The following is a 16,842-nucleotide window of genomic DNA, read 5'->3' on the forward strand; positions in this document are numbered from 1 at the left end:
GTGGATTTTTGCCAGCGCTTTTCTGGGATGATCCAGCAGATGATGGATGAGAGTTTCATATCTGAAGCAAAGGTTTTTGATGTACAGTTCCTTAAAAACAATCACCAATTCTTCAATGGCTGTGAATCTATCTTCTACAGACACAGACACACAGACACACACACACACACACACACACACACACACACACACACACACACACACACACACACACACACACACACACACACACACACACAGCGTATGTGTACAGAATATCTCTCTGGTGGATTTAGAAAAGCTGCAGAATAAAAGGACATGATAATTAACCTCTATTTAATGTGGGTGTTTAAATCCTCCTAAAAGACACAAAGCTGCTGCTTACCATTTCACGCCTGTTAGAACAGATTGATGTTTCTTTGTCTTTTAGTTTTGTGTTTCTCTATACGATTGTGCCTCTATGTCTGCTTGGACCTCAGCCTACAGTACATTATGTCTGTGAAAGCCAGAGCACAGTAATCTTCAATATCCATGCCTAACCAGCTTAAAGTGTAACGCTGTCAGCTACAAAAAAGAAACTAGAAAAGAAAAACAATATAGAGTATGACAGAGTATGGAGCTGATTCCAAAGAACAGCAAAACTTCATCCTTTATCATAAATCTTTAAATAATCTGATGCACTCTGGATCTAAGGGAAAGAATAACACCACATGAGAAAGCATCACAGGATTAAGGAATTGTACCTGCCTCACAGACACACACAAACACAAGCAATCACACACATCAAGCCACACTAACTAATGTATAATTGATCACACTGAACACGCATATTTCATTCATGACACATGAGTGCAGAGAACAAACATTACCCCATACTCAATGACAGTGGTGGGGGTCGCTGTTACTATGGCAACAGCATCTTAGTCATCATTGACAATAAATGTTTCTGGGTAACATGGAATTTAATTTAACATCTCATTGGTGAAGACTCAAAAAGAAAGCCAATGTCACAGCTTGCTTGGTTTATACGAGGCACAGCTATTATCATAATAATTGAACACCAGCTCTAAATAACCGGCTCCCTTCTGCGTCTCTTCTGAATGATAGAGACTGAGTGCTTCTGACGGGGCTTCGGTACTGATTTACTTTTGTTTGGCCCTGTCCTTGCTGTTGTTTTTAAGATAAGACAAGACTACAAAAAGAGAAAGAGGGAAAAGCCTCCCAGCGTTCCAGCCCAAAGCCAGATTTTTCCTGGATTGCTGCCATCTGCTGACCAATCAAACACATACCAGTACAATTACAATGTTATGTGGCCTATCTTAGTTTTTGACCAAATTAAACGAGACACAATATAACTGAATAGTTCAGCCAATGCAATTCTTTTAGCATGTATTTTTTTTAAAGTCTTTATTGGGAGCTCATCCACTGGAGTAATCTACTGCTTGTGCAATGTGAAACTACACTACTAATTTGCAACAGGGATGGCAGTACAACAGTAAGTGCACATAACAAAGATTGTTTGGGCTAAGCTTTCTGTACTAAACCTAAAGTAAAACTTTTTGGCACAAGAAGTTGGGATTTGTCAGGACAGCAGACAGTCAAAATTTTTGAAAGAAGAAAATCTGAAACAGGATAAACACAAGACAAACCAAGCAACTGTAGCACGACAAACCTCCTTTCTCAGTGGTTTTTTAAATAATGTCACAAAACCTTTCCTGCTCAGCTCCACTGTGCTAGTAACCTGCATTTACTCTAGATCCCATGAGTCATTTTGTGTTGCTTCTAACCTCTGTGGCCCGACTCCTGGTGTTCCTTTCTGAGCGTAGCAGCATGACGCCTCCTGAGTAATCCTTTGCAGAAGCACTGGAATAATATGTTTTAGCTCTGTGCAATATCAACTATTCCTCTTGATGAAGTTCAGTTAAGGCAGGCGAGGCAGTGGGGGACAGCTCTGATGGTTGGCTGAAGGCCTGAACAAAGCGAGGTGAAGCCACAGCCTCTGTCCAACTCATCAACACACTCACAAACATGCAGAGCGCTGGCTTATTGTTTGTGGACCACCAAACACACTGCTGCATGCTCAACCAATTCCAGTCACCATACTGGCAGCATGGCTTTGTCTGCCATTGTCTCCTCCATCTGTACAGTTGAGCTCCAGCTCACATGCTGATCATTAGAATAAAACAAGGTACAGGCCAGAAAAAGCTTTGTGAAAGGCACGTCATTTATGGATGTTGTTATCGCACTTATACCACCAGACCAACAACAACCAACCAGTGTTTGTTCTTCAATATTTCACTTAATTTGGGCAACAACAATCTTTGAAATCACACAACATCCTTTGCATGGCCTTACCTTTCATTACACTAATTTTTTACAAGCTGATAGGTGATCGCGCAAAGAAATAGTATTTTTCAGTTGTTATTAGCACAGACCAAAAAAAGTATCATCATCGATGTATGATTTCAAGTCCTGTAATCTATAGGTTAGTACATCCATTTGTACATTACTGTATTGTTGCTAGGCGCCGCCCTGTTGGCTATGGCTGCCTTTTGCAGCAGCTCTCTCTTCTTTGTCCGTTTCTTGAATTTTTTTCTCTGTTTTTCGTAATCTTTGTATTTGAAGTGTATCATACTTTGTATGGCTCATTTGTTGGTCATGGAAACCAAACTTTTTGTGGCTTCAGTGATATTTTTACTACTTTTTCTCCTGTGTTTGTCTGGAGATCCTACATGTAAACATGGCTGCATTGTTTAAATGTGAAATCAGCTGTTAGCAGCCTGTAGCATGTCAATGCTACTGGTGTAAGGCCTGATGTCTTCCCACAAGATGAGAAGAAGGAAGTGAGGATGACGTGCTGGTTCTCAGGTGTGAGCTAAGAAGTGACGACATGGACCTGCCCTTCCATCTGTCTTCATTGGAAACGTAAGATCTATCTCCAGTAAGATGGATGAGCTAGCTGTGCTAACCCAGCAAAAGAGGGAATACCAGAGGGCAGAGTAGCATCATGCTATTCACAGACATGGCTAACAGAGCTAACATCAGACACCAACGCCACATTGGAAAAGCTTCACCTGCTGTGAGCACACTGGGTCTAGGAGACAGAGATGGAGCATGACTGAAGAAGCTCAGTCCTGGACCCTGTGGAGGTGGAGGCTGGCTGAACTGGAGAATGATGGACAAGCTGTCATCATCTATTTTCTTATGGACCTTTTTGCACTTTCTATACACTTTCTCACCTTTGTTTCTTGATTGCTGCTGTGACTTCAATTCGTTGAACTTGTTACGATAACAATAAAGTTCTATTCTATTCTATTCTGGCTCTCTTTTTATCATCTGAGGTTCTGAAACAAGAATGATACCATGCACTGTTTAGCTGTAGCTTCATATGGGGAGACCAGCAGATTAAAACAAATGTGGTCAAATAAACATCAAGCTTTTCACTAACCTGCTAGGACATTGTTACATGCCGTGATTGAGATAGAAAGCGTCTATTCAATGAAGTCATAGTTTGTCAATGTAACAAACACACAGAGTATAGGTATGGATGATAAGCAGCTTCATTAACTTAAGAGTTTTCTGTATTTACTATTAGACACCTTCTCAGTTTGGCAGCTTAAAAAATCCATGGTAGCAACATCAATAAAAGCTAATGTGAGTAAAAAACCAAAGGTTCACAGCCACTGCTGAGGTGTTTGTGTATCAACAGAGAGATTTTACAGTCCATAAATCCTGTTACAAGAAAAATAACAACAGGCCTCTATTGTTATTTCTGTGCATGACTGTGTGTTTGTGTGTGTGTTTGTGTTTATGAGCAGGGTGGTCAGTGAAGATGGAGGGAATGCATGCTGTCATCAGAATCATAGAGTGCAGAGAAAGAAAGAGCTGAATCAGGCCCAGTCATGTGCTTTTAGGCAGGCACACAAAGTGACACCAGGACACAGGCAGCCGGGCAGACAGTAGGGGGACGGAGCCAGAGGATAAAACACAAACAGAATGGATATGAACTGCAGCACAGCCTTGTAAAATTGGAAACAACTTAAAATATATAGCTGAAAATAAAGTAAAAATGATCCTCTTCTATATTAGAACCTTGACTGTAAACAGGCCTACAGGCTGCAGAGGGAACACAAGAGGGCACACAGCGAGCTTTAGGCAGACACAGGGTGTGTGTGGGAGGTTTATTTATTCAGCCCGATGATTATTAGAACTCTATTGTATTTTATGCCTCTGGCATCCTGTTCTACAGTCATCTATTCATACCGCCTGACCTAGAATGATTGACTCCAACGCTGGTGGGTTGTTGAACTGTATAGAGCCACAGCTATACAATGTCTCGTTTTTCTTATTGTGAAATGAACTCGAGCAATGAGGCGGAACATCATCAAGACCAAACAGCAGGTCCAGTTCCACATCAGTGGAAATGGTGGACCAAGTAAGGGATGGGTGGATGGATGAAAAAAATATGTTGCCTCCACTTTTTGTCAATAACTTCTCAGATTATAAACAGAGCGTAAAATATCCCCTCATATGTAGGTAAGAGACTGCACAGTTCTTCTGGCCTCTTAACCTTCTTTTTCCAATGCAATGATTACTTATAGACGACAGCAGCATATTAACTGCAAATGTGTTCTCTACTTTCAGAAAACTGAGACTTTTATTCAATTTAAAGATGTTTAGGGTTTTTTCATTTCATGATTTGTTAAATACTGTACAACTATAACCAAACTGTCACATCTATTATAAAATCACATTTCAAATCCCACAGACACAGTGTGGACAACATCATCCTATGTAACGTTCTCTTTAAGTAAAACCATGCTTAACATGAATCACAAAGACAGAGCCCAAAGAAGTAACATCAGCTGAGACTCACATAGACAGTACTGGGGTGTATTATAAAGAGCCCGGGGCCACAGTTTCTCCATGGCCTGGTTTCAGAACACACTGAACACAACAGAATCAATGCCTTCTTTCTAATCTGCCTAATCATTGTCTCTTTTATGAGTGCACACAGGAAGTCACTACTCAGTTTAACAGAAACATTGAGAATTTTTGAGATATATTTACAGTAAACAAGTTTAAGCTATCAGAATGCATTGTTGTAGATTCTGACAGATCAACTCATGTACAAGATCTTCACAGAGGACTCAAACCAAGAACGAAGGGTGTAGTTAGTCACCATGTGTTACAGTTAAGGGAAAAAAAAACAACATTAAAAACATTAAATAAACACTTAAAATTCAGTTTGTGATACAGTGGTTGCTTCTTACACCTGCAAACTGTCAGTATGTATAAAACAAAGCTACTCCACAAAAGCACTGTCCTCAGCGTAACTGTCTAAATGATGTCTTCAGGTATTCGCATGGACTGACACTTTTTAATCTGCTTCTGAAGATGTGCTTCTACCGGATGTTTGGCACATCCCAGGTCAGGTTGCTCAGGAGTGCAGGGGCTCAGGTTAAGCTGTCAGCAGGGTGTTCTGTTGACAGCTGCTACCTGCTGAGCACTCACCAACAGAGAAAGAGAGTGCTGGAACTCTCAGCTGCAGTTCATGAAAATACTGTTTGAGGCAAAATTATACAAAGATAGTATTCTTGCAATTTGGTGCACCCACAGTGCTGGAGAACTATCCAGGCTTAGGCCAAGTGAACCAGGGAACCACTCCACTAGTTTAAACACTGAACTATTTTTTCTGTCTCAGGCTTCCTGTGTCAATACCCTGCTCTGTGTCCTCTTCTCTGCCAAGGAGTCTGGACTGAGAACACACAGGTAAGACCAGTAAAAGGATAAGTTTGCCTTTGGGGACATCTGCCACCACTCACTTGCGTACTTGATGTCTATCAGGTTACACACAGCAATATACACACAATGTGAGGATGCAAAAATACAATCTTGGTCCCACGTACACCTGCATGTGCACATGAAACAGACTTGCAAAGAGGAATGTTTGCCACCAGGACACACACACACACAAACACAAACACACACTGATGTAAGCCCTTGGTTAGTAACACTGAACCAGTGCAGGGAGAAACATTAGCATTCTGCCAGGGTCTCAAACAACACTGCACCAGCTCTTCACACAGCCAACATGCAGCAGAGCATAACGACAGAATGAAAGCCAGAGAGAAAAACAGGGAGAGAGCACGGACAGGTAGACAGGGATGGGTCGTTGAGTGTTAGTGAAAAACTGTCAGCAGAAAGTATGAGAATCAGAGAGAAAGGGGAAGGTGTGTTTGAACCACATATAATGAATTCATAAATTAAAGAGATGATGAGAACAAGTGGGGTACCTTACTATTGAGTCTGGCCTTCCTAGCTTCTTTTGCTTTTCTTTCCCTTCTCTCGGCTGCTTGCTTTCTGCCCAGAGCGGATCCCATCTCTCTCTCTCACACACACACACACACACACACACACGGACACACTGCCCGTCACACACGCTCTCCCGCAGGTCAGCTACAATCCCAGTGCCAAAACATCATCCACATGGCCATGTCCAGTCCCCCTCCTCCTTCTTGTCTCCTCGTCCACACTACGTCTCATCTTGTCAGAGTAGCGCATGCATCCTCACATGGTCACTCACGCAAACACTCACCAGAGCACAGACACACACAATCTGAGTCCTGTACATGCACAAACAGACGGAGAGATGGTAAGGGGTGATTTTGCAGGATGCTGGAGAGAACAGAGGGTGGGGTGGGGAAACAGAGAGCTGGAGAGGAGGGAGGGAAAATAGAGGGAGGAGAGTAAGCAGAAGATAGAGGCAGGGAATACGGAAATGGAAAAAAAGAGAGGAGTGGTTGTGTTGAGAGTGAGAGATAAAAGTATTAAAGGGGAGAGGAATGAAATAATGGGCAAAAGAGAAAGACAGGGAATCCCTATTGCATTTGAAACTACTTTGGGAGACTGTGCAATCTTAGCTATTACAGCAACTTGCTAAACCAAGTGAAACAGTAATGGGAGCTCTATGTTGACTTTTTCAGTTTTTCATTTTTGAATCTTTAACCCCTCTGAAAATATTGGAAAAAAACAAACAAAAAAACAAAAAAAACATGAGAAATGATCGTCTTTGCTCAAATTGCAATACCCCACTTCCTTGTAGGGGATTATCCCAACGTGGACCTGTGTGTGAGGGAATCCCAGTTGGAAATATTACCTCAGCTTGTGTCATTCTGCTGTGTGTGTGTGTGTGTGTGTGTGTGTGTATCATGCAGAAATTACACATCAAATTTCATGGCTGCAGCTGTAATAAAACATAACACAGCACAGATGAAGAGGTTTGGACTCTGTGGAATCTGGCATCTCAGAACAATATTTTGTACAATGAAGCTCATTCTCTGCAGTTACTCGTAGACCGAAAAAAAATGCAGGAATCTTCATTCATAAAAAAACAATAAGCTTCTGACAACAACAGAAAACGCCCGCGTAGGAGGAATAGTATTACTCTTCAGTTGTGAATTATGCTTTCCCACGCACGTTCACATAATGTGCGCGTTTGTTCTGCTTGTGAATCACGCTTGACAAGACTAAGCTCTCTATCTGAGAAGTAAGCACTTTTTTAAATTTAGATACTGTTTGTGATTTCTCAATTGATTTATGACATAAGCACGTATGAAATGGCCTGGTTCTGGCAGCGTGCTCTGTGGGTTCGTGACCACATTGCCAAATAGTGCGTTACTAAATGCTTTCCACTACTATATATATCTCTTCTGTTTTTTTTTTCCCCCCAACAGCTCCCTCCCTGCCATTTGCCATTGCACCCGCGGTGCAAGAGATTTCATTCATGACTACATGACATGGCTCAATATCTTTCTTTATGGAAATATAGCATATAATGTCATCCAAATCTTCAAATAAGGATTTCGGGGGTGAGAAAAATGCTGAGATTTTTGACAGAGTAACTGTTCATCTATTTGCTTGACATCATGGTAAACTGAAGACACACCAATTGAAAAAGTAAGGTTTAAAATCAAATTTTAAGTATGTAAGAGCCACACTTAGAAATTTTTTAAAATAAGTCAGAAATACAAAAATAAAATAAATCAGAAAAACCATTTCTAATACTGAAAATCCTTTTTCCCACTACAAGAAAGCCAGCCATTCTGCAGCCCTGTGTATCCCATGGCAGACCTCCTGTGCCACACATCCACATGCATGCACCCTTTTTACCCCTTGCAAGTGTACTATGTATATTTCCATCCTGTCACCCTGCATAATTAACAATGCAGATCCAGGGTGAGGGGGTCTGGTTGGGGGGAAAAAAAACGATGTGGAAATCCTATCAATTATGACCTCATTTAAATTTTAGCCTGCAGCGACTGAGCTCCATGCCAGCAAAGTAGGCTAATGCTTGACCTCAACCTAACAGGGTGGCTAGCTACAGGATGAATAGCAAACATCATGACAGCCGAGGCTGCAAGAGTTCCTTATGACAGGGTTTCCCTCTTCACCTCTGCAAGACATTATGCAACAAAAGCAAATGTGCCATTGAGGAAAAAAGGACACACAGGACAAAAGTTGATTTTCCATTACTTTGTGACATCACTAAGTCAAAGCTAAACTTTGTTAGTGGAAGCAAAAAAAAAAAAAAGGTGTTGTATCTAGTGCACAGGAAGTAACCTGTTTAAACATCTTTAAAATTTAAGACTCACAATCAGCATAACATGACTTTTACTGTGCATGATCAAAATACCACCCTCTTTACCCAGTATTCTACATGGAAAAACCTTCATTCCCCTTCGTCAAGTTAACTTAACTGCAGTAAAATGTAAAAGGCAGTACCACCTGCTTCCTCAATTAGATATAGCCATGTTATCAGGTATTGTACTTTAAATCAAGCAGCATTTCATCTAACCTGCAGAAGATGGTTAGCCATATGGCAGCCAGGTTGTTTGGTTATTGCAATATAACCGTATTAATTATTCATAGTGCAAATCTGTGCATGTTTCAAACACACATGCACTCTTATTTATGAATATTTATTCCATCAGATACTTGACCTACAGTCATTTTTAATGGCTGGCGCATCTGTGTGCATGCATCTCTGTGTGAATAACAGAAGAAAATAATAGCTCCACTATAGCTGCTTGTGGCGTTAAGCTGGCACTCTCATTCTCTCCCATAAAACAGCTGCTCATTGCTCAAAAATATGCAGCTTAAACAACACAATGGTTGTCACAACATATTCACACCTTCAGGTTTTACTTTGTCAGCATTACAATGTCTCAGATAGCAGAGCAAGTCATAAAATACGACACATTTGAACTTTCCTTTAGCCTTTGCTTACAATGAATGTCATGTCTGCCTTATTTCATAACAAAGCATTAGCTCCTGGTGCTCAGCAAGCAAAAATCCTGAGCCAACTTGGCACCCTCATTCTCTCCTATAATACAGCTATCCTGGATTGGACATTGCAAAATTTGCAAACTAAACAATGACTCTCCCAGCACATTGACAACATCAGGTTTCCACTCAGGGACAGAGTGTAAATGGCTTGGGAATGAAAAGTGATTTTGTTTTGTTTTGTTTTCTATTGGAAGATTTTACCAGCTCAACTGCTGCAGCAGTCTGAGAGGCAGGTCAATAATAATGACAAACTCTCCCTTTACAGCCGATTTATTGTGTGGCATTATCACCTGAATGCAGCTGTGCAGAAAGAGATCTTGGTTGAGAACTACCTATTATCTCTGTCATATCAATGTAGCACAGTAGCAGATGGCAGCACCTCAAACCAGAATGGGTGGACATGAAACAATATTTGAAAGCATGACTCATCCTACTCATCACTGCTTTACACCACGTCTCATTGGCGATTCCACAGACTCTTTCTTTCTCTCTCTCTCCCAGGGTTTCTCCCTCTGTCTCTCTCATGCTCTCATGCTCTCATTCTGGCACTTTCTTCAGAAGTGCTCTTGGATAGAGTAGACAAACAAAACATCAATAGTTCCAAAGTTTTCCAAGAAAGTTACTTTTCCAAGGGATGATTTCAGTGGCTACAGTCTTAATTTGAAGAAACATCTGGAATATTATCATAAAGTTGGGATCTTTTTTCTGCCTGTTTTTTATCAATGCTCAACATTAAGTTGCAAAGTTTCTCACATGAAGAAAAAGACCTTACACACAATACATGGATGTAATGCAGCCAAACTGATAACTGGATCAGAAAAAAGGAAAGTCATCTCTATATGACAGTGAATCTTTAGCGCTGACAACCACTCATCTCTGTTGCAATGGGATTGGTTACTTATATCATGACAGCAACAGTATTATTAACACACTGTAATCAAATCCTCTCATGGATATTGGAACTCCTCTCACAGCTTAATCGCTACTACCCCGTTTGAATGTGCTCAGCTGCATTAGTAAATTAACTACAAAAAAGCACATCTAAGAACATTAGTCACACATAAAATGTGATAGCTGCATGCTTGTGGATTTATTTAATACATTTTATATGGAAAATCTCTGGAGTGATGTGGCAAGTTAAACCATTTCATCCCAAAACCCATGTTAATAGAGAAACTGAATAGCTATTTTGCTCATGGAGCTTTAAGATTTGGGCCTTTGTATGAAACACATAATAAAGTTATGAAGACAGCTGCTTCAGTATACAGGAGACCAGAGTCTGACTCTGTCCTCCACCCCAATCCCCAAATGCCTTCAATATATTGTACTGAGCTCCTTCCAATGCGCCCAAATTAAATCTAAATGCCAATATATTAGACAAAACACATACTTGTGATTTCATTTGTTTTATCAACCTTTTCTCCATCTTATGTTTGTCAGACCTGCCTCTCTTTAGCTTGACACCTTTCCACCATTACTTCACTGACTGTTCATAAGGTGCACTAACCCAACTTTGCCAGCCTCTGTCCTTTTCCTCAGCTCTAAGTCTGTGTATGTGATCACCTGCCTGTCCAGAACTTCCATCTGCTGATGTGCACCTGTGGTTCTGTTTGTCTTCCTCTGACACCAGGTTACAACCAGATGAAAAAAACACTTTGTTAAAATTAGGGCTGCACGATTATAGCAATCGCAATCGCAATCGCAATCGCAATCGCAATCGCAATCGCAATGTCAGCACATGCAATTACGTAATCGCAAAAGAGGATATCGCAATCGCAATAGCAATGTCAGCACATGCAATTCAGATTTTTCTCCATGATAGCCAAGCAAGTCGGTAGTTTCATCATGACACAACTTTTTTTATTAAATCGCAAGCACAATCGCAATCGCAATATTGTCCACCTAATCGCATATCGCACCTTTTCCCCAAATTGTGCAGCACTAGTTAAAATCCTACTGTTCATTAAAAAATCCAAACACCCCACACAGTGGACTTTGTAGCTGTGAGAAAACTACTAAGCTGGATTATGTGCGATTAAATATTGTTAACATATGGAACTATTTGGGTTCTCCACGTCCTGGAGAGAGCTTTCAGTGGCACAGCTAAGAATAATAAGACATGCGTCTTTCCCTCTGTACTGTACCTGACTACTAGAAAATAAAACTAAACTAGAAAAAGTCTCCCTGAACCTGCGGTAACAACATGTGCAATCCATGTTCTATACACTGCTTTTCAGTCATTTGTTCAGTTTAGATCAGTGAACAGCTCGGTCAGAATGGTGCAGAGAGTAACTGTTTGGTCTTACCTTCGTGTGGAGCTTAGATAGCTGCTTTTCATCCAGGTGAGTCTGGGTGTAGACGCGTCTTTTATAGCGGAACTGAAACACAAAACCAAACATAAGAGGCTTAGCAAGGACACACAAATGCTGCTATGCTTCAATATGTGTTTTTTTCTTGTTTACATTTTAATCTTGAGCAAAGCTTACAGGAGGCTTATGTAGAGCAAAACTTAACAAACTACATACAGCTTATTAGAATGAAATAAACTGCATGGACCAAAAGTTCAAATCCACATCATATAAATGTGCTCTAGTATGTCTGACACACATAAATGATATTAAAGAAGAAATGTACTACTTTCAAGTCACAGGCACAATGAGATGAGTGATCCTAGAGGGGGCAAAAGAATTGAGATAAAAGTAAAAAAGTAGCAGCACCCTGAGGTTAATCATAAAACACTGGGATATAAAGGAAAATCTGCGAACCATGTAGTTCTATCCAGACACAAAACTATCCAGACTAGGCCTCTTTTCACAACTCTTCTCACCTGGCTGAAGACTTTTTATATGGGACAGTGGTGTTTAGTCCTGATCGGGAGGTTTTTTTTCCTTTTAAGATAGACATGTATTGAACTGCAATCACCTAATCCTATCTTATTTTCATGGTAAATTTTGCATTAGAATGAAACCATTTCTCAAAAAAAATCTGTTTATTGTTGAAGAAACAGTTTGTTTTGAAGAAACAAAAAGCAAGCCTCTTTAATTAGCCATATGACTCAGAAACTGAAAATTTGTTGTTTACTTTTGTTTTTCCACACTGATGGATGTTGTGCAGTGTACGTAGAGAGAGTGAAATAATTATCAAGTGAACTCACTTTGAGAGAAGTCTACCAATCTGATACTAAAAAAATTTAAGAGGCCATCATACAAGTCGCTGAAATTAATTTGGCACATTGCATTCACTCCCAAGAAATCACAAATACGTTTAATTAAATACTGGCTCTCATTGACAGAGGAAAAAAATGTGACAACAGAGAGAGAACTCCTTGCCAATACAATAAGACAAATACATTTCTGCCTCCAGCTTTTGATGCTTTCAAGGATTCCTGCTTTTTTTCCCTGTTCAAGTAACACATTGGCTAAAAATAAATCTACTTTTTCTCTTCAGATTTTATTTAATATAAATGCCAAACCAATAAAAGAGATGCATGTAAGTTTGTTAGTGTATGCACATTTTTTTTTTCTATTCTATCAATGTATATGCTTTGACATCAGGGCAAATCCAAGACTGCGCAGGGAGACTTTGAGCCGCTGATCCAAACCTGTCAGTCATCTCTATATACACCACAGGCCTTAGGTAATAACTGCTCATCTGTAACACACAGTGCCTCAACATAACAGAAACCTCCACATATACACATATAACCAGTGGAGTGTCGACATTTTTATGGCTGCATTAAATCAGAATCATACTTAATTTGATCATTTGTCACTGTGTGGTGTTTTCCCAAGTTTGGTTTCTGATAAAGGATTAATGCAGCAAAAAGTGCTTAAACCCACTTGGTGTTAAATTCAAAGTAGATTAAGGCGTGAACAACTCATGCTGATATTTAGATTCACTCCCTGAATACTTATTTACAGCTTTTGTGTTGTATGGAATAATGTTCAATAAAAGGCAAACTGTCAATTTCACACCCCAGAAGTCTATTTGAGATTTTCTAAAGAATCATCTCTCTCTGATTCTCTGACAAGAGGCTATCACAAGCCTTCAGCAGACTTTACAATTGTTGATACCCCTAGAGTACACAACAAAAGCAACCCAAGGAGAAAACTGAAAGTCTTTGTATACTTCAGAGATATAAAACCACCAAAGCAAGTTGAAACTATCATAAGTGTAAAAAATAATGCCAGTAACCACTAAAACTAAATCAGGGACTGACCCTAAACAGAGTCCCACAGGGGGAAAGTAAATCTTTTTCTGTAAAACTTTGGGAACGTGAAGAAATCAGGTCAGAAAACAACATGACATCTTTGTACCACTACCAGTAGAGAAACACATCTTTTCATGCCGCTTGGATCAGAAACAGTGATTGACAAGCACAACAATTATCTCTGAGAGACGACAGTTACTGAAGACAACACGCTGTCATTGAGTGATTGGTGTAACACATGGGGACAGGAAATACATAAACTTTCCACTCAATAACGCACACACTGATACCAAGGATGTGAAAATGCACCTGTATACACACTTCAAGAAAATGAGAAAAGAAATCACCTTTAGATACAGCTACAACTAGAGCTATATGAATAGATACAAATATGGACATAGATAAAGATATAGATATGGATGGAGACTATTGTATTAGATGACTGACAGCCCATAGCTTGTACTGTGGGCTTGATCTATAAGAGCAAAATAACCTAAGGCACATCAACAGCAAACACGCCTCGTACTGTTGATACTGTGCCCCAAACAGCTTTATTGGCTGATTTTTAATATAACTTTTTTTTTTATTATTATTTTGAGTAAAGCTGTTCCCTGATCAAGTGGAGAACACCCAGCCCAAAGCAGTCAAGATCAGAATCAGGACATCCCTTTACTTAATCTATTGTAGTATAACAGTTTGTTAAAAAATGTCAGAATATCTCTACAAGTTAGTACATCTTCTGTTTAGTCTCTTTTCTTTCTCTATTCTTCGAATACTGACCTTGCAAAGCTGGCTTCGTTAGCTACCGCCAGCCTCTTGGTTTTAGTGCATTTTACACTGTATATGACAGTTGTTTCCAAATGCAAAGCTCTTTCATGTCTATGTATTCAGAACTGCAGATCATATTTTTCCCCCACAGCTACAATCGTTATTTGTAGGATGGGCATACATGTAGGAGGCTGTGTATGTGTGTTGACATGTACAACCTCATTTTCCACTACCCCTCAAAGCCTAATACATACACATGATCCATACCTACCTCCAGGTAAGGTACAGGAGCGACGGAGGGGAAGGGGTACTCCCTAAGCTGTCTCTCCTCATCTAGAAACTTGCCAGCCTTGCCGTTGTAAGCCGGCTGGAACAGGCCATAGTTGAGTACATCCTTCAGGCTCTGGTTGAGGGTACACAGGATCCGCTGCTTGGACAGCCAGATAGGAGCATCCACATTGAATTTCATACATTTCTGCAGAGAGGAGAGCAAAAGAGGGGAGAGGGTTCAGGACATTTCATTTTTCCGAACATCAAAAACTGTGCGTTAAAAAAACTTTGTGATTGAAGAGTGTTTTCCAGTGTTAACATTCAGGTGCTAAAATTTGTGCAAGAATATTAAGAAGGACCTTTTCATCTGAGAGGCATTAGTTTAACTTCCAATGCCATGCCCTGGGGAAAACGTTAGGCCTTTTATCATAATAAGCAATTCACAAAGGCATGATAGCATTTCACCACTATCCATCACTTTTCAAAAAGGTCATTTGAAAATCCAGAGCTAGCCACCATACTCTGGTAAACAAAACCATTATAAAGGAAAAAGCTTATGCAGAACTTCAGTTTGGACAACAACACGGTGAGCAGACGTGCAAGGGAATATGATTCATACTCTGAAAATGAGGCTGGGCTGTATCTCACTTGTTTCTCCAAAAATACAGTCTAAAGTCATATATCTAACAGTTCACAGGTATAGAGGCCCAAGGGGAATCTGTGGAAAACGAGAGTAGTTGGTTAATTTCTGCGCTCTAATAAATATTTGACTATAGCTCCATCAGAGTGCCTCTTTTCCACACACACTAAGAAACTGTAAAAAATGCCTGTAACCTGTTAACTCAGCTCACTTAAGTGGTTTTAATGTGATGATTTTACAAGTTAAAAGGAAGTTCTACAGTCCAGTCCAACCAGGACCAGAGAGTATAACTGCGGTTATTGTAGCTGGGCTGAGCACTTCCCACTAGTTACCACATTGTGGAGCCTGAGCTGCAGATGACAGAGTGAAAGTGGGTGAGAGGAAGTTGGTGTAACCCACAAGTAATAAATCAATCAATGCTGGCTTCAAAATCGATTCCTTACCACAACTCCATTTTGCTGGGCACTACCATGTTACCGACAGTTACTGACACTGACACACAAAGCTTAAACATACCACATCTTCCAAATCCACATACAATGACTCCTACAAATAGCATATACATGCACGGACAAAAAAAAAACAAGGTTCTGTTTAAAAATTATTGTGTTGTGCTTTTTATGGAAGAAATATCAAGAAACATCACAGTATTGTGTGTTTGAAATTAAAGTCTGAATTGGATTCATTGAAAAAACATTTCACAATGTCAAAGTTCCCAAAGTCATTCTTGTTTTTCTAGTTCAGTCTTAGTCCAGAATTGTGCCCCAATCCTACTGATGTACATTCACCCTTAAACAGAAAGAAGAAGATATATGCTCACATGCTATAAGGAGTATTTTTTTTTTTTTTTTTTAGAAAATAATTTTTTCCACGGAGAATACAGTCATGTGATCCAGCAGAGAAATAAATGAAGACCTCTGGGAATGTGTCTTTGATGCCAAGTGCAGGATGCTTATATAATTATGTTCCTTTTTCTGTATATGCTGACACGTTGAATATCATAACTGATAGTTACATACCGCTGTGCCTCATACACGCAATCTTTAACATCATTTGAAAAGTCACTGACCTTTTCTGCCGTGTGGAACAGTTTCAGTGAACATACCATCAATCCATGCATTGACTTAACTTGTGCAGTGACCAATGTGTGCATGTTCAGGGGCACGGCTGAAGGTGAGAAGTTACATGAGCTGGCTGGAGTCCAGTATTTTCAGAGTAGAAAGGCTGAATTCTGCTGTGTTAACAGAAAACCCTCCGCCTGTAGGTGTACCTGGCTCTTTAAGGGAATGAGGAGGCATTGTGATTGGTCTGGTTCATGTTACTAGAATAATCAATTTTACTGATAAAAACTTCAATGCTATCCTCCTTGTGGGAGGGAGAAAGATAATGTTTGGAGTTTATAGAGTCAGCAGGTCATGTTTTCATTTAGACTTTGCTGATTTTTGATAAGTTCCTCAGGAGAGTTTTGGGGGCGCATTATTCTCTGATAAGAACTGTAGATATGAGACGCAGTCAGAGCATCATATCTGAACTCTGACTTAAAAAAAAAAAAAACTCTTGTCTGAGAAAAGCTGTGCTGTTTACTGAACTTCATAAACTTTCTGACTTGGTTTCATTGCAGAGAAAA

The 16,842-nt window shown here is 39.9% G+C and overlaps 1 protein-coding gene across 8 annotated transcripts in view; it reads right to left on the minus strand.

Moving 5' to 3' along the window:
* Positions 1–16,842, minus strand: part of shank3a (SH3 and multiple ankyrin repeat domains 3a) — a 138,796-nt gene that overhangs the window by 99,009 nt on the left and 22,945 nt on the right. For 6 of the 8 annotated variants that reach the window (XR_012598873.1, XM_074676999.1, XM_074676997.1 and 3 more), the window contains exons 2-3: positions 14,577–14,780; positions 11,634–11,705 (exon numbers count right to left, since the gene is read on the minus strand). Coding sequence is in view for 6 of the 8 variants with exons in the window: in XM_074676999.1 (XP_074533100.1) it covers positions 11,634–11,705; positions 14,577–14,780 (276 nt within the window). In the remaining 2 variants the exon portion in view is untranslated. Of the gene's footprint in view, positions 1–6,275; positions 6,567–11,633; positions 11,706–14,576; positions 14,781–16,842 lie in introns of those variants that run through there. The other 2 variants (XM_074677004.1, XM_074677000.1) reach the window with 2 other exon arrangements.

This window comes from Halichoeres trimaculatus, unplaced genomic scaffold, assembly GCF_033239565.1.
Source record: "Halichoeres trimaculatus isolate MK-OKI-2021-1 unplaced genomic scaffold, fHalTri1.1 fHalTri1_scaffold_10, whole genome shotgun sequence".
NCBI lineage: Eukaryota > Metazoa > Chordata > Actinopteri > Labriformes > Labridae > Halichoeres > Halichoeres trimaculatus.